The sequence below is a fragment of the Strix aluco genome, chromosome 4 (genome assembly GCF_031877795.1).
Source record: "Strix aluco isolate bStrAlu1 chromosome 4, bStrAlu1.hap1, whole genome shotgun sequence".
Taxonomy (NCBI): domain Eukaryota; kingdom Metazoa; phylum Chordata; class Aves; order Strigiformes; family Strigidae; genus Strix; species Strix aluco.
In genome coordinates, this window is record NC_133934.1 from 65,500,297 (window position 1) to 65,519,234 (window position 18,938).

At 41.6% G+C, this 18,938-nt stretch overlaps 2 protein-coding genes across 11 annotated transcripts in view; both read left to right on the top strand.

Annotated features, from left to right (window-relative positions):
- The window catches only part of ANKRD17 (ankyrin repeat domain 17), a 96,749-nt gene extending 86,044 nt beyond the window's left edge, over nucleotides 1-10,705 (top strand). For 7 of the 9 annotated variants that reach the window (XM_074823366.1, XM_074823367.1, XM_074823368.1 and 4 more), the window contains 8 exons: nucleotides 3-158; nucleotides 393-542; nucleotides 1,056-2,704; nucleotides 4,313-4,510; nucleotides 5,585-5,833; nucleotides 7,705-7,880; nucleotides 8,228-8,392; nucleotides 10,119-10,705. In XM_074823366.1, coding sequence (XP_074679467.1) covers nucleotides 3-158; nucleotides 393-542; nucleotides 1,056-2,704; nucleotides 4,313-4,510; nucleotides 5,585-5,833; nucleotides 7,705-7,880; nucleotides 8,228-8,392; nucleotides 10,119-10,178 — 2,803 coding nt within the window. In that variant the 3' untranslated portion in view covers nucleotides 10,179-10,705. Of the gene's footprint in view, nucleotides 1-2; nucleotides 159-392; nucleotides 543-1,055; nucleotides 2,705-4,312; nucleotides 4,511-4,718; nucleotides 4,819-5,584; nucleotides 5,834-7,704; nucleotides 7,881-8,227; nucleotides 8,393-10,118 lie in introns of those variants that run through there. The other 2 variants (XM_074823374.1, XM_074823375.1) reach the window with 2 other exon arrangements.
- A 1,895-nt stretch (nucleotides 10,706-12,600) lies between these two features.
- On the top strand, nucleotides 12,601-18,734 carry COX18 (cytochrome c oxidase assembly factor COX18). 2 transcript variants are annotated; one of them, XR_012623170.1, is made up of 6 exons: nucleotides 12,601-12,905; nucleotides 14,194-14,294; nucleotides 15,025-15,188; nucleotides 16,263-16,375; nucleotides 16,929-17,189; nucleotides 17,386-17,493. XR_012623170.1 is itself a non-coding variant. In XM_074823376.1 (6 exons), exons 1-6 carry the CDS (start codon nucleotides 12,633-12,635, stop codon nucleotides 18,437-18,439), a joined length of 933 nt encoding a protein of 310 aa, XP_074679477.1. In that variant the 5' UTR covers nucleotides 12,601-12,632; the 3' UTR covers nucleotides 18,440-18,734. The 2 variants fall into 2 exon arrangements, 1 of the variants encoding a protein (XP_074679477.1); XM_074823376.1 differs by lacking the exon at nucleotides 16,929-17,189 and adding an exon at nucleotides 18,266-18,734.
- The last annotated feature ends 204 nt before the right edge of the window (nucleotides 18,735-18,938 follow it).

An 18,938-nucleotide genomic window follows, 5' to 3' on the forward strand; every position in this document is an offset into this window, starting at 1 on the left:
AGGTTGTCTGAAGTTATTAGTGAAGTGACAAGTAATTCCTTGTCTACTTGCACAAAATCTGGTCCTTCTCCTCTTTCTTCTCCAAATGGAAAGCTAACCATTGCTAGTCCTAAACGTGGTCAGAAAAGGGAAGAAGGATGGAAAGAAGTTGTGAGAAGGTAAGCAAAACATTCCCCTAACTCCCCTTGCTGATGTCCTTTTTCAGAATGTTTTATCTAGTATAGCCCTCTCTGGGGTTACTGAATGACCTCTTTCTTAGCAGACTGGATAGGCTTCACAAAATTACTGCTACATAGGTTGAATGATGAATTATAACATTGTTTTGACCAACCTGCCCTCTGCTTCGTGCCATGGAAGCATTTCCCAGTTAATACTGTTTGTTTTTTGTATAGATCCAAGAAGGTTTCTGTTCCATCAACTGTAATTTCCAGAGTCATTGGCAGAGGAGGATGTAATATCAATGCGATACGTGAGTGCACAGGAGCCCACATAGACATTGACAAACAGAAGGACAAAACTGGTGATAGAATAATAACAATAAGGTAAGCAGGCTGCTTGATTTTCCTTGTTCCTGTGGGGATTTTTTCATTGTAGAACACTTTATAGAAAAATGAAAAGGCTAGGTGTCATTGTCCCTTGAAAGATCACTTTGAGAGAGTCAGTTGTTTGAGGCCGGGGAGACAAATGAGGTGGAGAAATTAAGAACAACTGTCAATTGGTATCATTGCATTAGTACAAAAGAAGACTTCAGATAAGGTGGAGCATATATGTTAATATTCTGTGTTTAGACTTGTTTAGACATGGCTAAATATGTAGGTGTATTTAGGGAAGCAAATGTTTTAACTATTTGGGCTTTTTGGAAGTTAGTTTTCAACTTGAACTTCTTGAAAAATTGTCAGCAACAAGAACATGCTCAGTCTTCAGATCGAGAGTTGTTTTTCTGTTGGTGTTAGCGTGACAGAAGACAGGCTGGATCATGTGTTGGAGGTACTTCGCTATAATGTGTGTAAATGCTTTAGATGCACTTCCCCTTTTCCCTTCCTTCCTTTTTATAGGGGTGGTACGGAATCAACAAGACAGGCCACACAGTTGATTAATGCTTTGATTAAGGATCCAGATAAGGAAATTGATGAACTTATTCCAAAGAACCGTTTGAAAAGTTCGGCTGCAAACTCCAAAATAGGGTCATCGACACCTGTCACCACTACAGCTGCTAACAGTTCTCTCGTGGGCATCAAAGTGACCACTGTAGCTGCTTCGTCAACATCTCAGACTGCCTCCGCACTCACTGTGCCTGCAATTTCTTCAGCATCCACTCACAAAACCATTAAGAACCCAGTGAATAATGTGCGGCCTGGTTTCCAAGTTTCTCTTCCATTAGCATATCCTCCTCCGCAGTTTGCACATGCTTTACTGGCTGCTCAGACTTTCCAGCAAATCCGTCCGCCTCGGTTGCCCATGACACACTTTGGAGGTACTTTCCCACCAGCTCAGTCCACATGGGGTCCGTTTCCTGTTAGGCCGTTGAGCCCTGCAAGAGCTACCAACTCACCGAAACCTCACATGGTGCCTCGCCATAACAGTCAGAACAGCAGCGGTTCTCAGGTGAATTCAGCGAGTTCTTTGACAACTAGTCCAACAGCTACAACAAGTTCGGTGGCTTCTACTGTGCCTGGTTCTTCTGCAAACGGCAGCCCAAGTTCACCTTCAGTCAGAAGACAGCTTTTTGTCACGGTTGTGAAGACATCAAACGCCACAACGACCACAGTGACAACCACGGCGAGTAACACAAGCACAGCGCCGACGAATGCCACGTATCCAATTCCTACTGCCAAAGAACACTACCCTGCATCTTCCCCCTCATCTCCGTCTCCTCCTGCGCAGCCAGCGGGTGTTTCCAGAAGCAGTCCTTCGGACTGCACAGCAACCTCTCCCAATAAAGGTGCACCTTCGTCTGATCCAGAAGTGGGTAGTCCGCCAGCAGTGGAAGCGAGCAGCTCGACCAGCAGTAGGCAGCCCAGTTCTGGTACCGGCAGCTCATCTGTGCACCCTGCTCATCAGCAGCCTCCAGGAGCTCCTCTGCAAGAGGCGAGACCCCCTCTTCAGCAACCTCAGGTTCCTGCACCCGATCCTCGAATGGTTGTGCCTCCAAATTTAGCAGCAACAAGCTCATCTGCTCCTGTGGCAGGTCCAACAAATGCCCCGATGACCTATCCCATGTCTCAGACATCCATGGGGTCTTCTCAGCCTGCAGCTAAGATGGAAACCCCGGCCATCAGACCACCTGTCCACGGAACCAGTAGTGTCCATAAGAATCCAGCTCCTGTGCAAAATTCTTCTGTTGCAGTCCTCAACGTTAATCACATCAAAAGGCCCCACAGTGTTCCTTCTTCAGTGCAGCTTCCTTCTACCTTAAGTACACAAAGTGCTTCTCAGAATTCAGCCCATCCAGCAAACAAGTCTATGGGTAACAATTTCAGTGCTACTTTACCATTTGGGCCCTTTAGTACATTGTTTGAAAACAGTCCTACGTCTGCTCATGCCTTCTGGGGTGGTTCCGTCGTTTCATCGCAGACAACACCAGAATCTATGCTATCAGGAAAGTCTTCATTTTTGCCAAATTCGGATCCTTTACATCAGTCTGATACTTCCAAAGCCCCAGGTTTTAGGCCACCGTTACAGAGGCCAGCTCCAACTCCCTCAGGTAAGCCTGTGCTTTGTGTTCATACCTTAATAATATATTTAAATAATAACTGCTGCATGTTTTTGTTTTGAACACGTAATACTTTGTGCCTCAGCTTTTGTGGTCATTTATAGTAAATCTTCCAACAAAAGGGTGCTGTAGTAAAGTTTGTTGTTTCTGTAAGCAAAGTTGAGTTCATCTTCCTTTTAAGTGCAACCTGTCAAATCTAGTAACTGTTTTGCAGCTGATGATAAAAGTCTAGAAGAGGCATTCTTTTTGCTATTCCAGTCTACTCTTCTGCGATAGCTGAGATAATAAAACACTTCGCTGTTTCCACTTCCCTTCCCTACCACCAGCTAGTAACTATTCTAGTTTGTGGTAACTTGCTTCTTGTCCTGAGGCTGTAGGAAAATATGCAGTATCTTCAGTGTTAGGATGATTGAAACAAAAATACTGGTTTAATGAAAAATTGTAGTAAGAAGCGTGTTCTCTTAACTACTAAATTCGATCAAAAAGCTTAATTTCATTGACCTGCTGAATTTTGTAGCAAGATGTTTTAGCCTTCTGCACCAGCAGAGGCCAAGAACTTGTTCTGTGAGCTTCCACAAAGTACACATGCTCTGTGCCTGTTTTAGTAGGACCCGTGAGTTGCTTATGTAACTTTGTGTATGAATTGAGAGATACAACAGCTAGTTTTTTCCTATTTTGTGAATATTACGGTGTTGAGTAGCTTTTGAGGTGCTCTCTGAATTTTGTCAACTTAATATGCTTCTTAACGTTTTGACTTGGGCACACTTGTACACTGTGTATTACTTGAGTATGCCTGTCAGTTCCTGAGTGAAAGCAGTGCTTTAACCACAGTCCTACTCCTATCTCAGCAATTTCTCTTTTGGAAGGCTGCAGGCACAAATTTAAATCTTTTGTCACATGCTTTATGTGTGGGAGAAGGATGCAAGTGCCACAGCAGTCGGGTGGTAACAAGCTTCCTTAATGGCTTTTGAAACTTAAAATTCCAACATTTTATTTTCCCCTTTCTTCATTGAGGAAAGTATTAAAGGGGTAGTAATTATTGTATTTTGAATACCTTGGCTAATTTGGTGCCAATAAAATTTTCTTAAGCAAGTGAAAATGTGTCCCTGGATTGGGAAAAAATGCTTCAGTGTGATCATGGTGTATATAGACTTCATTCTTTCAAATAAAAAAATAAATGAAGAAAGTCTTCAAATCTTTAGTTTATTTCCACTGTTCTTGGTACAAAATCATACTTTCTAAACCTACAAAATTTAAATTACAGGTTAAGAAAATGCTCAAATTACTTTTCTGATGTTCAGTTATATCAGAATGTGTATTATAATACGTTAATTTATTTGTGTTCAAGGTACCTGTATGATAAAATAAGAATCGTTCTTGATTTATATATGCAGCTCAACTGTTAGATACTGTCAAGACTGGCAGAGTATGAAGCTTAAGACTCCCAGTACTCTTTGGAAAATAGTAACACACACAGAGCCCATAGACAATTGATTGGATAAAAGTTTTCCTTCTTTCTTTATTATGTCCATGAGATGGATGACCTCTTCATGAAGATCTTTGAGTACTGGGAGTCACTTGTGCCACTTTCTGTCATAGGTATTGTCAGTATGGATTCACCGTATGCTTCTGTAACACCTTCTTCTACACACCTGGGTAATTTTGCCTCAAACCTTTCGGGAGGTCAGATATATGCGCCTGGGACACCTCTTGGCGGAGCACCTGCAGCTGCTAATTTTAACAGACAGCATTTTTCCCCGCTTAGTTTATTGCCACCGTGTTCATCAGCATCAAATGGTGAGTTCTAGTCAGTGAGAAACTAATTGAGAAGCTATTGTACAAATAAAGTGGCCTCATGCACGGCCTGTTTCACATAGGCTTTTCTAGTTTTGTCCATTTTTAACTTCAGGTTTTTAGATATTTTCTAAACCTTTATGCAATCACAGATTGTGAGATAAAACTTTCTTGTGCAAGGTCTGATCTCCAGTGTGATTTTTTTTTTTAGCAGCTAAGGTCATGCTATTGAGGAGTTCCTTATTCTTGCTGCAGTTAACTTTGGCCTGTTAACGTATATGACATTCTTTCAGTCATTTTGCAAAGAAAAGGTTGGTTTTTTGGTTTGTGAAGGTAATATTCCAAGTGTGAGTTTCGTAAACCTTGTAACGATGTTTTACTAAAGCTAGCTTGACAGTGGCGATGGCTTCATTTTTCTGATGTTCTTAAAACAGAACTGTGTAATGTATTCCAGGAGAAAACACTTGTGGCAAGTTCTGGTACCTTCCTCCGTGTTTGGCCCCTGCAGTTTTGGCTATGCAGCGGGGGTTTTTTTGGACAGAAAACAAACTGTTGAATTCTGGCTTATTCAGGGAACAAGTTAGTCTGTTATACTGGCAAAAATAATGACAAAGAAAACCCACAAAAAAAACTCCACAGAGAACAAATCAGGATTTAAAAAAAAAAAAAAAAGGCAAAACCAAGAAGAAACAAACCCAAACCAGCCCAACAACAACATGGGTTTATTTCAGCTATGCTTTTGGATATAATCCGCAAATCCTCTATTGCTGATACACAGTAATGCTCAGTTAAGATTTTGAACCGTCTGTTGTAGTCAGTTGTGGTGTATGTCCAGTAGCTGAGCTGACAGGGCATGATAATCATTTTATGTAAGAGACTAAATAGATGGTGAATGTGTCTCTGATCTGAAAGTAAACCCGCTAAAATTACCCTGAAGTGTTTGCTGTATGAATCTGGCATTAACAAACTACCCGTTTTCACTTGCTTGATGTATGGCTTGACATTAAAGGATAGGTTTGTGGTGACCTGAGAGGATCTGGCTGCCATTACTGATGGCTCTCATTACTCTTCTTGCAGAATCTCCTGCTCAGTCGGTGTCTTCGGGAGTAAGAGCACCATCTCCCACCCCTTCAGCAGTGTCCTTGGGATCAGAAAAACCCAGTAATGTTTCTCAGGACAGAAAAGTTCCTGTTCCAATTGGGACTGAACGGTCTGCACGTATTAGACAAACTGGAACTTCTACTCCATCTGTTATCGGGAGCAACTTAGCTGCTCCAGTGGGACATAGTGGGATCTGGTCCTTCGAAGGTATAGGTGGCAATCAAGGTATGTAGTGTTAATATGTCCTTGCGCTTGCAGTTGACCACAATACTGTCTTTTCCTAACTTGTCTTTGGAGCTGAAGGACTTTGCAGGAGTGCGTGCCTCAAAATGTAGGAGTGCTCTTTCCATAGGAGTTGAGTTCTCAGAAAACCTCTGACGTTCTGAAACACCCTGGTTGGGAAGGTTTGTTACTTGAAGCAAGAAATAACAGGGAAATAAACCCACAGGGTTTACAGAGGTGAACTGAGTGTGGATCACTGGATTTAGGAAGAGGGGAAATGAAGATGTCTCAAGATAATGGTATAGTTTCTTTCTGTTAATAAACAGATTGTTCTGTACAATAGCAGTTAAATATTAACTTTAATTTTCAAGCCAAGATGGAGCTTTTTCTGCTGGGCATCGTGCAATTTATGTTTTTATGAACTGGTGGTATTCCACATTTGAGTTTTCTTTGTTGTTTCCAGTCATGCCACTTGCATTTTAATAAGGCCAGGCTCTTGGCTCTCCTGTATTCACACAGAATTCAATATTTCAGAAGTCATTAAAAACTTAAGACATTGATGGGACAGCTTTTCTCAGCAAACACTTCAGGAGTCTTGGATGCAGTTTATAGGAGACTGCTGAATTTATTTCAAGTCATCTCTTGTTGTTGGTTTTTGGTTTTGTTTTGTTTGGGTATTTTTGGGGTTTGGTGGTTTTTTTGCTTGGGATGAGGGCAAGGGAATCATGAGACCATGTTGGATGGGAGCTGTGGAGGTCATGTCAGCCTCCTGCACAAAAGGGGGTCAGACTGAGTTGCTCATGACTTTATCCAGTCTGATCTTGAAAACCTCCAAAGATGAAAACTGCTCAGCCTCCCTGAACAACCTGTTCCACTGCTTGACTGAGGGGTCCAAACAGCTTAAGGTTTTAATAGACTGACTGTGCACATGCTTTGCATGCAATGAGTATACCATCCTGGGGTTTTTTCCCCAAATACAAAATAGTTAGGCTGTATCCAAACCTCTTTTCACTTCACTAGTGGTCTTCTCCCCATCTATATAGTGAGAGGCTATTCATCCTTAAGGCTTTAGAAATTAAATACTTTTATTTGCATTATCTGGGTGCAAAACTTGCCCTTTATGTCTGTCTTAGCTTTTGGAATGCTGCTTCCTTTCTACTTTGTTCAATTACTTCAACATTTTGATTTTCAGTTCAGAAAGGGATATGTTTTTCTCTTTTTGAATATTAGGATGGCTTCAGAAATGTTTCTGTATTCTTTTTCCGCCCCTCCAAATGTAATTTCCTTATGTTTTATTTTGAAAAATTGGCTTTCTGGATGTCTGAGATTTGAACTGTAGTAACAATACCAGGCTGCCTCTAATGAATTCATGTAATTTAGAACAAGAGCACACATCTCCAGCTGGTCATTTTCTGGTTTTGCTTTTCAAAAGTGCTTCTCTGTCTCTTACTTCATTAAATAATTCATGAAAGAATGGTAATGAAGTGGAGCAAATAGTCTTCATAGCATACCTACCCCTTTCACAGCAAGGAATATAGGTTTTTAGAGGAGGAAGAGTTAGCACAAATGTCAGCTTTCCCTTTCAAATGAAGGAAAACTGCAGAGGTGATGCTTTGGTTGCATATAACTGTTCAAAATTCCTTGCACTGGCTCAGGATTCCTGCCATGGAGTAATTCTGCATGGAGGTGCCATTTCTGATGCTCTTCGTCCCACAGGCACTTAGGTTTTAATGCATGTAGTTAAATGCACGGGAACTACAAGCTGAGCAAATGCGACTTTTAGGAACATTACAGTGTGCAAACATTTGGGCTGCAAAAGGGATGCCTAGCAGCTGTGATATATAATGCTGTTGCTGTGTCTTCTGTGGTGTTAGATAAAGTGGACTGGTGTCACAGCGGAATGGGGAGCCACATGATCCACAGGCCCATGTCTGACCCAGGGGTGTTCTCGCACCAAGCCATGGAGAGAGACAGCACGGGAATTGTAACGCCTTCCGGTACATTCCATCAGCCTGTTCCTGCAGGATACATGGACTTCCCAAAAGTTGGGGTAATGACCTTCTTGGACTCAATACACGCGGTACCACTCAATTTCCCTGTCAGTGCATGAGGCAGATGAACAACACTGAGGTATCATTCACTGTGTGGTTGAGCATGCATAAGTTAAAATGCTTAACTAGTCCCCACAGTATTGCAGAAGCTTAGATGTAATAAAAAATATCTTGTCCATGATGTAATAAATACAAGCATAGAAAGGTTTTTCTTAAATTCAGGCATTTCATTACTGCTTTAAGATGGAGAATTTCTTTAACACGAAACCCCTGTTGTCATTCTGTATGTGCAGTAGTAGCAGTGTTTATGAATACATACTGATCCTTGCTTTTTCTTCCTCTGAAGGGTATGCCTTTTTCTGTGTATGGGAATGCAATGATTCCTCCTGTAGCCCCCATCACAGATGGTACTGGAGGCCCTATATTTAATGGGCCTCATGCTGCTGACCCATCTTGGAACTCGCTGATAAAGATGGTTTCAAATTCCACAGAAAATAATGGGCCTCAGACGGTAATTTTTCAATTTTTACATTTGCCATCTTGTTTTAACTTAAACTGTGGTGAACATAAGATTCTCGCTGTTAAAGTATGGAAAAAGTGTACTGTATCTTTTTTTCTCATGTCTCTAAGGAGCTGATACAGCCCCCTACTCACTACAGCACTGAGTGCTGTATGTGCTTGCTAACAACTCCTAAACATTAGTCATCTCTCCAGAAATAAGTGTAAGTTGTCCTGAGAAAAAATCAGCATCACTAAGTTAACACAGTTCAAATGAGTGTGCTGCTGTTACTTCTGTAAAAGTATTTGTGCTTGAGAGTTGGGAAGCTTGCTTCTAGCTGAACTTAAAGAAGCCACCTATTTAATCAGAGTAGACACCTGGTTAATTACTGTAGATCAGTTCTTTTGGTGATGTGTTATAGGCAAGTCTGGATAGAAAAGATAGTTCTACACTGTATATTTTACTCAAAATGATGATGATTTCTGTCTGTGCAGTTCTGCATTTGGGAAAACACAGCCAATTTGCTTTTGTGAGAAAAGCCGTTTATCTCCTGTTACGTAAGCTTTTCCTTTCCCAAAAGCGGGAAAACAGCGTTAGGTCTAGAGAGTGGTTGCTGGGCTGTGGAAGGCATGATGTCTTCACTGTGTTAGGAGTTTGTGTAGGAAGTGAGGTAGTAGCTCTTCTGTCTGCTGGTCTGATCTTGCCTGGGTTACAGGCTTGTTCACTAAATATGGTTTAGATATAGGGATTATGCTCCCCTAAACCTCTTGTTTGTACTCAGCCAGCAACTAATATGATAATGGATCATCGGTAGCTCTTGTTATATCCTGTGTTTATTTTTAATTATGCAGTGAACTCAGTTATACTGTTATTAAATAAAGGTATTTCTGGATTTAATTTGCTTGGGAATCATCCAGGCTGCAAACAGCATCTCCCAGCTCTGGCAGACCGTAGGTGTGCAGAAGAAGAGGCGGTCTGCTGTTTGGCCACAGTTCATGTATCGCTCTGAAGTGGCTCATGACCATTGTGAGGCAACTTCTGGTTTAGTGGGAAAACTTTGTCCCCTTAAGAAGGCTTTACTTTGTTATACTTGGGTTTCCCCAGAGCTGGAGGTATTCGTATGTGTTGGGGGAAAATAATTCAAGGTGCCAGAAATCAAGTTCTTGATTGTCTGAACTTCCTGAGGTAAAGAGAAAAGACAGTCTCTTGCTCTGAAAGCTGGAGGTCTTCAGGCACTGTCCTTGCACACATACAGAGTCCTGTTAATTCTCCTTGACAGCGGGCCTGGCATGTTTAGAGGGAGTACTTATTTCCCTGGGTCTAAAGGGATACATTTTTCTCGCAGAACAGTAGAATATATATTACATCAGTGTCGTTATAGTGGGCATAAATAGCATTGATTTCTCTCTTTGATTTCGCTATGAAGGAAGGTAATCAGACTGGGTGAAAATACTTTTTTTTCACTAAGTAGAAAGGTAGAGGAAGATCGACCCTTTAGCCAAGGTGGAAAAAGTACAGGCAGAAAGATTAAAACGCCATTTCCCTCTTTTTCTCACCTGAATTACAGCGCAGTAAAACAAGTGCTGGAGGGGACCCAGTGTAGTTTGAGGATGGATTGCCATGTTGTCTGATGTTGAGCTTTACTTGGGTGCAGTGTAAGCACTGTTGTGTAATTTCAACTTCTGAACTGTTTCGAGTAGCCCTGAAGCATGGTGTTAAATGAAACTTTCTCTTTCAGGTGTGGACTGGAACTTGGACACCTCACATGAACAGTGTGCATATGAACCAGCTTGGCTGAGTGGGATCAACTTGCTAGCCTTGAGATTCCTTTTTTTGCAGAGGAAAACACAAATGGCAGAAACAGTTTATGTGCTCCCAGATCATTCTACTGATGTGCTTGACTGAAGTGTGTAGGCTTTTTGCAGAAGAACTTACTAACTGACCTTTTTCTGTGAACATTGTGACCGCCCATTCCCCACCATCATACGTTTCAACTTAGTTAGCCTTTATTCTTTTCTTTCCTTTTTTTTTTTTTTGACATAACTTTCTGTTGAAGCTGTTCTTTGGCTGGTTGGTTTTAGTACTGTAAACTGCTTCTGAGCAAACACAGAAATTTAGCAAAATTATGTAAACTTGATCCTGAAGTTTTAGAATGGCAAATAAATGTACAATTGTTTACATAACAAATGGCTAAGCAGAAAGTAAATTTCAATATGTCAGTATAGAGGCTCTACTTTATGTAGACTTAAATTAATGTGAGATATGTACCTTCATATTCAGAAATCTGGATGTTTCCTTCATACATTAAACTATTAATAAGCATAACTTTTCTACTTGTGTAATTTAAGTACATTATAAAAAACCTGGGCATTATCAGAGGGCTTTTTCAAAATGTGTGTTGGATTTTTTTGAGAAGGCATACATCAGATGTAACCAGATACTAAGAGTTTCCATTTTCCTTCTGTGGAAGGTGTTTCATCAAAAAGCGTCTGAGAAAACAGCCTTTTGGCACATTCTGAGTCGCCTCCACACTGAACTCCTCTACTTGCCCGGTAAACGGGGTAAATGTATCACGCTGCAGCATCTATTAAAAATAATTCTTACAGTTGGGTTGGTGCAGCAAGGTCTGTTCTGTTCCTCGAGTACTCCCAGAGCTTCTGTTCCTATGGCTCCTTCCTTGACCTATACAAGTCATTTCAGACCATACATCTGTGGTGTGTGTTAAGTCAAGAATGAGACTCTTCACTTGCAGTTTTAGCAGAGCTTCACTGATGAAAACCAGCTCCAAAGGAAGGCTTATTTCAGGACAAGTGGCTTTGTTCTAGGAAATGATATCTTGGTCCAAAGTGGGTCACTGCCCATGAAGATTTATTTGGGAAGGTCCAAGTGAGAATTTCCTTATCGTCAGGAGCTTTCACCTTCTTCATTTAGAGTTGGTTGGAGCCAACAGTATTATACGGAGGTGAAGTCTCCAGGGTCCTGTGAGGCACGACTCAGCAGTGACACATCATACAGTTTGTATGGTTTAAAGTAGATACTCAAGTCAAATGTATTTTTGCACAGGACAAGCGAGGGCCAGTGTGATTTCTTGCTAGTTAGTCTGCATGGAGGAAAGCTGAAAGTAAGCTTGTTTTTTCCATGCTGTGTCACTTGGAGTCACCCCTTCTGTTATAAGTTACTAGTCTGGGAGTTACAACCTGGCGAAGAAATAACCCAGATGAGTTCAATGGGCTGCTGTTAGGGCTGGAATTGAAGTGCTGTTTTGTATTTATTATGGTGCTCCTTTGAAAGCCCAAAGAAATCTGCCTTTTAAATATTGTGGTATTTCTGTGGTGTCCAGAAGGGGTTTTGCATACCGATGTTCATACACATGCCCTTAGCTCATGCTCTGCATAAAAGCAAGCTCCTTTTTTTGCTGTTTGATCACCTGAAATAACCTTGTGTAAAGAACTGATGGATGGTGTGGATGGTTTCTTTACCAACGTAATGGACACCAAACTACTGAGCTGCTGACAAAAACGATTGAAATTCAATTTCAGCACCTTCATGTGCTGATCAGCATCTTCTGTATGACCTTTAGCCCTCTTCTAGAATTTTTTGCTTCAGGCTTCAAGTGCTCATCAGGATTATTTGTGTTCTTATTCTGAAATAATCCTACTGACAGATACTGCTCAGTATTTATTACAACCCTGAATGCCTTGGGTCAAAAGAACAGAGTTTTGGAGAGTGTGGGTTCTTACCTTGGTTTTGTTGCCTTGAAAAATGAAGCTGTGGCTGGGGCATCTAGGCTAGATGCTGCCTTGGGGGCATCTGGTTTGTTCAGTGACATCCTGGGTGGTTTTGAAAGTAATAGAGGAATAATTTTTTTTTCTCCCAGATTTTTTTTTTTTTGGTACTTAAACTGTCATACTTTGTATTGGTCAAATAAAAAGAGGACCATAGTCGTTGGGGACCTGCTATGTCATCTTTATTGAGGAAAAAGGAAGTGTCTCTTGAGGCTGAAGCAGTGCACCTGGTGGAGCAATCCAATCGGGCGCTGCAGCTGTGGGGGCAGGCGTTTCCGCACTCCCCGAGCCGCACGTGGATGCTGGCTCTATGGCAATGGCTCGTTGCCACTCGCATGCCGCATTCCTGCCCGCGCTCCTGCCCTCATTCAACATGGCCGCCGCCGCGGCGGGAGGCCGCACTCCCCCGCCGGCGCATGCGCAGGGTGGTGGGGGGCGTCACGCGCCGCTGGCGTACGCCGTTAGCCATGTGGCGGCTGGCGCGGCCGGGCGCGCGGAGCTGGCGGTTAACGGCGGCCGCTCGCGGGCGGTCAACGGTCTCGGCGGCGAGCGGCGGTCTCGGCGGCTGGTACGAGTGGCTGGCGCAGTCGGCGCCCGTGCAAGGGGCGCAGGACGGGTTGGTGGCGCTGCAGGCGGCCACGGGGCTGCCGTGGTGGGCCGCCATCGTGGGCGGCGCCGCCCTGCTCCGCACCGCCGTCACCTTGCCGCTGGCCGCGCACCAGGGCCGCCTCCTGGCCAAGGTGGGTTGCTGGTCCTCTGTCCTGAGGGCAGCCCGGGCCCGGAGCCCCGTCCCTGTGTGAGGGAGGGACCGAGGGACTTGGCCAGCGCTTTCAGCGGGCTCTGGGCCGGCTTGTGAGGGGCCTTCGCGACGGCGGGTCAGCCGCGCCCGGTGAATTGTGTTTTGGAACAAAGCAGTGGGGGTAGCGTGTTTTGGGCGATGCTGGTATTTTTCCACAAGCTGTGGTTGTGTGGTCATGGCCGCAGTTTCCCCCTTTAGCAGGAGTTTGCTTGTGCTGCCGATTGGTCGCGTGGAGCTCATGGGAGGCTTTTCAGTGTCTATAAACCTGCATTGGTCCTTCATTGGACCCACGAATTCTAAATAAAAGGTAACTACATGGAAATCGAGTTCTTTTAGTGGGAGAGTCATATGGCGTCTTCAGCGTACTTCCTGTTACTTTCTGTGTTAACTTAAAGCTCTTGCTGCTCCAATAAAAACTTGAAATAAATTAACCTTTGGGAGTCTCTAAATATCCATTTTTCCTCAGAAGTGAGGAAAACGGTTTAAGTTACTGAATAGGCTATATGCTGTGCCCGAAGGGGTAAAGGAGCCTTTGCAGTGCTGAGGTACTAAGTAGCGTGTTTCTCCTTTTCTATGCTGTTTCATTACCAACTCGGGAGGGCTTTAGGGTGGTGCTTCACCGCTCAGACTGGTAAATGCAGATGTGTTTCTTGAACAGGGTTCTTCAGTGACTGTCACTCAATGGGCATTATTGCAGAAGCAGCATAAATTAATTCTTTTATTACAGTGTGTTCGTGGTGGGGGATTTTTTATTGGTTTGGTTTTCCTAGTAGTGATTGTTCATTTTTCCTTTGTTTTTGATTGCAAAAGCGAATGTTGTATTGTACTCTTATGTAATGGGGTCTCATTCCTCAAGATAGTGATGTCGGTGACTGCAAAATTTTGTGTCCTGCTGGGCTCTAAATCTTTTTGAAGTGGCATTAAAGGGTTTTTTGTTAAGTGAAGTAGCTGGATGCGATTCATGAATGAAGACAAAAAAATACTTACAAAGAACAAAATATAAAATCTTGATTCTGTTTATTTAGTAGTAAGATAGTATCTTTGGTTGTTACTGTAAATACTTCTCACTAGTATCTTCATATGTTCATTTTGTTTCAAGATAAAAGGTGTTTACAGGTGTGTGCCTTGTCCTTCACAGCCATTTTTAATGGCTGTCCAGTGTCAGGTGGCGAGAGGAAGTGGTTGTTACATATAACTGTGTATAAGCATTTTTCCTTTTCTTTAGCTAGTTGGAAAATTTGCAGCCTGAGATTAAAAAACTAGCTGAGCGTCTTCGCTATGAAGTTTCTGTTCGTGGAAAGCAACTGCATTGGTCTGAAAAGGTGGCCAGGTAGGATGACAATTGTATGTACCTTATAAATCAATTCCAGACTGAGGGGTAGTGGGAGGGAAAGTCCTACAAGCAACGGTCTTACAGAAAGATTCTGCTGTTGCCCAAAGCTTAGATTTTCGTACCACTTCTATGATTTATTTGTGTTTGTTATAGTACCCTTCAGAATATATCCATTTTAAAGCTCTGAACTTGTGATAGGTTTATGATTACAGGGCTAAATCCAGGACTTTTTTTGTTGTCTTTACTTGTGGCTAAATTTTACTTTAGCTAGTATGGTATCTAAATCTTGCTGGAACTTGAGGCTTGAATGGTTGTGGTCCCGTTCATTTGTTAGTGTAGTACTGCATGCGGTGCAGTAGCAGTGTGTTTGAGCTGGGATACTGAAGGTAATGTAATGGGCTGATTGCCTCTGTATTGAGAAGGTTATACTCTAGTTCAGACAAAAAGCACCATGAAATACAATAGCAGACAAGTTACTGGTAGATGCCAGTGACAAGGGGGAATTTTGTTGTGAAAAGCTGCTTATAGTAACAGGGCTAAAAGTTGTAAGGGAAGGGTGTTGGCAAAGGAGAGAGGCATGTTTGAAGAGGAAAGACTTTCAGGTTTTCCAGAATTGCACCTAAAGAAGCCAATTTGACAGGCACAGCCTGTAGAATTGTTATTTCAGAATTTGAGAAGTTTCTCTGTAACAGGTATTGAGAGATGACTTTTTTTTTCTTTCTAAAAGGTTCCACTTTAAGAAGAACCTACGGAGGATTATTACAGAGCTGTACATTCGAGACAACTGCCATCCCTTCAAAGCCACTTTACTGGTGTGGGTACAGATTCCAATGTGGGTTTGCGTGTCCGTCGCTTTGCGCAACTGCAGTGTTGGTGCCATAGGCTCGGAAGGTGATTAATCTGAACAGACACGCTCTTTTAACAGTCATTTTTCATTCAGTTACTGTTTTTACAGACCCTTCGTTGGTTAAAGAACACAGTCTCCTCAGCTTGATGTATCAGCTGATATAAAAATTATTCCACTACTAAGTTTTTAAACTTAATATAGTTTAAGCATAGATAAAAATAAATACAAATTTCAAAGACTTTGATTAGGTACATTGTACGCGTTGTAGTAGATTAAACTACAGTTCATATAAGCAAAGAACTCGCATCTGGACCATGGTTATATTTTTCTTTGGTTTGAACTCTTCCAGCAGGTATTTGCAGGATCCAGAGCATCACTGATCACTGCTTATGCACTCCCATGATTTGTAATAGTGGTGTGAGCTTTGTGGGATGCCTCTTTAAAAGCACTGTCAGGGTCTACGCTCTTGGAACAATGTGAAGCATTTTGTTAGGCTGTGTGAGTGTTTATTTTGTGGTCTTCTGAAGACAGGTTTACTAGGAAAAAAAAAAGTTGTCTTGGGATTTTTCTGGTTCACAAGATAAGTGTATTTCACAAGTAATATTACTCATACCACAGCACATTCGCTATCAATCTCTATTTTTTTCATCCATGTGAAGTTTCACATGAAGTACTATAGACAAGGTGAATGGGGTTTTTTTAAAATAAAAATACTGATACTTTGATCCTTTAGAAAAGAGTTGGTAGCTTGTTCTAAACAAAAATGTATATGTAGTTATAAAGAAAAATATAATTATTTCAAAACCACAAAATACGTAGTCACTGTAGGTTACCACATTGCATATTTTCGTCATTGGTTTGTAAAAAGGTGGTTGGGATCAAGGTAGTATTCATCCCAGGTTTACCTGAATCAGTGGCTGTCATGAGCTATGCTGGATCTCAGCTTGTATCTCCCACCATTTTTGACTTGTGTTGATAGCAGACTGCCTGTTAAACCAGAGATTTTTGCTTTAATGGTATTTATCATGTAGATAAAATGTACCTAGAAACTTGGCTGATTGATTGTAGTACATTGATGGTTCTGACTAATCCATGTTTTCTTTAAACTATTCATGTAGTTCAAGAACAGTTTTCATCAGGCGGAGCATTGTGGTTTACAGACCTCACGGCGCCAGATTCTACCTGGATTTTGCCAGTTTCACTTGGGCTTGTGAATTTCCTGATAGTGGAGGTACGTTGGTGGAATGAATAGGATGATTGCAAAAGGGTAATTTTTTTTATAGAATTGTAAGACAGTATTACCGAGTTGTAAAACATGGTAACATAAGGGTAGTTTCAGATTGTCACTGCTTTAAATGCATTGGGCAGAATTGAAAAATAACTTAATTGTTCTGTGTGTTTGTATGTGTGGACATCTTGTTTATAGATGACAAATTCTGATGCAATATGTCTCAGACACTTTATTGGCTTTACTTGAGCCTCAGTAAAATTTAGTCTTGGTTGTGATGTTTCTCTTAGAATGACGTTCAGATGAGCTTTCTGTGTGTTAAGGATCCAAAAGCACATGTGGGGTTGTTTGGTTTGTTCTACCCACCCCCCCAGTTATTTGTCACAGCCTTGTGGTCAAAATGAACAATACTATGTGTTCTTAGTAAAATGAAAAAATCCAGACCTTTTTAAGATTGTTGGGGAGATTATTCAAAAGAAAAAAGGAAAAAGAAGTCTTCATTTCCCATTTTGGGGGGTAATTTAATGAAAATTTTTTTCTTCCATTTTTCTGTTAGGTGTCCTCATCAAGCTCTAACCCTTTGGATTTTTCTTACTGCATTTTCTTCTATGTCATGTCTGACATAGACTGTCTTAGAGAAGAAAAGTGTGTGACTGTAGACCCAATTCTGCTTTTGTTCAGCTACCTATCAGCCGCGTTTGGCCTGTTTCCTGTTGGCAACCTTTCCTTAGCTGGCTGTGCTTCAGGCTGAGGCGTTGAAACTGATGGATGTGCAAAAGTTGCGTTACCGTGCAATCATTGTTAGCTACTCTGCTAGGTTGGTACGGTATTTCCTACAAAGGACTGAACATGTAAAACATCAAGCAAGTTACACAAAAGATTGCAGTAGTATGTTGATTAAAATGGAGAATATAAAAGGAAAGTCCTACACGAACAAGTGTGCTGGGTTACAGGAACCCCCACTGTTGCCTCAAAAAGAATTTGTTTATAACTGTGGGTTTCTCCCCTTTCAGATCTTTGCTTCACAAAAAAAGGAAGTTTCCAAGTTCCAGAAGCTTGCTACGAATTTCTTTCGAGTGGTGTCGGTAGTAATGATCCCAGTTGCTGCAACAGTCCCCTCTGTAAGTACAGAGGCTGAATGGTGCATCCCATGACTCCAGTATGTTCCTAGGGCGTAAAGAGCAGCCGAAATGCTTCGTGTATTTAGTAGACCGCACTCTCTAATACAGCATGCCCAAAAACATAAGATGTTTTGTTTCTGTATACGTTTAAATTCTTGACACGTTTGGAATATTTTTGTTCAAGAGGGAAGAGTCTCCAAACTTACTGTTTCTAAACATCATTTTCACAAACTAGGATTTAGAAGGACATTCAGAGAGGGTTAGCATCCTTTTTGTGATGTCAAAAATGAGAGGTAGATTTTATATAAGGACATATAGACAAAGGTTTGCTAAGTGTTTGCTTGCTGTAAGGGGAAAACTGTAGTTTTTAGATTAGGAAATTTTCCACAATCTTCTTAAAACACTTCTCATTTTTACCAGGTGTTCTACTTCTGAATATTTTTGCACTGGTTAGCACAATAAAGCATCTAGTGGTTTGGCTGATCAACTTATAGTCTGAAATAGAGACGTTTAAGCAAGTTTAATAGGAATTTTATGTATAAACTGTTGTCAGACTTAAGTGTAGATGACTCTTTCCTAGAAGAGTTGAGAAAGAGTGAAAAATACATTCGAAATGGAAGCCATTATTGTTATTGAGAGGAGTGGTTTTAGGTGAGTTATTTTTCTTGATAATTGGGAGTAAGCAGTGGTTGTGGTTTGTGAAGAGCTGCCTAAAATTGCAGTGTTTTCATTTCACCTAGGGAGGCTGACTTCACTACTTGTCTCGTTGCAGTCCATGGCGTTGTACTGGCTGTCCTCGAGCTTCTTGGGACTTTCGCACAACCTGTTGCTGCGTTCTCCGACCTTTCGTCGACTGTGTTGCATACCAAGGACCAAATCTGACTCGGATACTCCTTACAAGGATATTGTGTCTGCCTTGACTACCAAATACAGTTTTAAGAAATGATGTCATTTGATCTGTCGGAAGAGCTGTCCTACAAATGTTGCATGGGTAATTAAGTAGTGCTATTTTATTGAGGTGTACTTACTGTGAAATGTTGCAGCTGGAATTATATTTATTTTCCAAATAAAGCATTGACTGTCTGGCCATAAATGATTCTTTAGCACAAATGTATGTTTATTGTGAAGTTTTGTTTCAAGGGTGGGCATTTTGCAGTTGAAATACTCCTGTAGTACAGGTTTGTCTCCTGAATTATCGTAAGGAATTGTGCAGATGAATGTTAAATAAAACTGTGACTCGCCTCGGCTGCCTTCTTCTAGCGAAGCTGATCTGACCTATGGACTAGCAAACAACAAGTTTTGAGGTGAGGGAAAAGGCTAGATGGACTGGTGCTGTAGTCATTAGTTTTTTAAATTAAGACACTGGTGCAGATTGATTGGTAATCAGGTACAGTCATTTGATGTTCTGGTGGTTCATGTGATAGTCTTCATAGCAGTGCTGATAG

What these genes read in the sequence shown, in the direction of transcription:
- COX18 (XM_074823376.1), top strand. Translation starts at nt 12,633, where the DNA reads ATGTGGCGGCTGGCGCGGCCGGGCGCGCGGAGCTGGCGGTTAACGGCG. An exon ending in TGGTGCCATAGGCTCGGAAG is followed by an intron (nt 15,189 to 16,262) that starts GTGATTAATCTG and finishes CTATTCATGTAG; the next exon opens with TTCAAGAACAGTTTTCATCA. An exon ending in TTGCTGCAACAGTCCCCTCT is followed by an intron (nt 17,494 to 18,265) that starts GTAAGTACAGAG and finishes GTCTCGTTGCAG; the next exon opens with TCCATGGCGTTGTACTGGCT.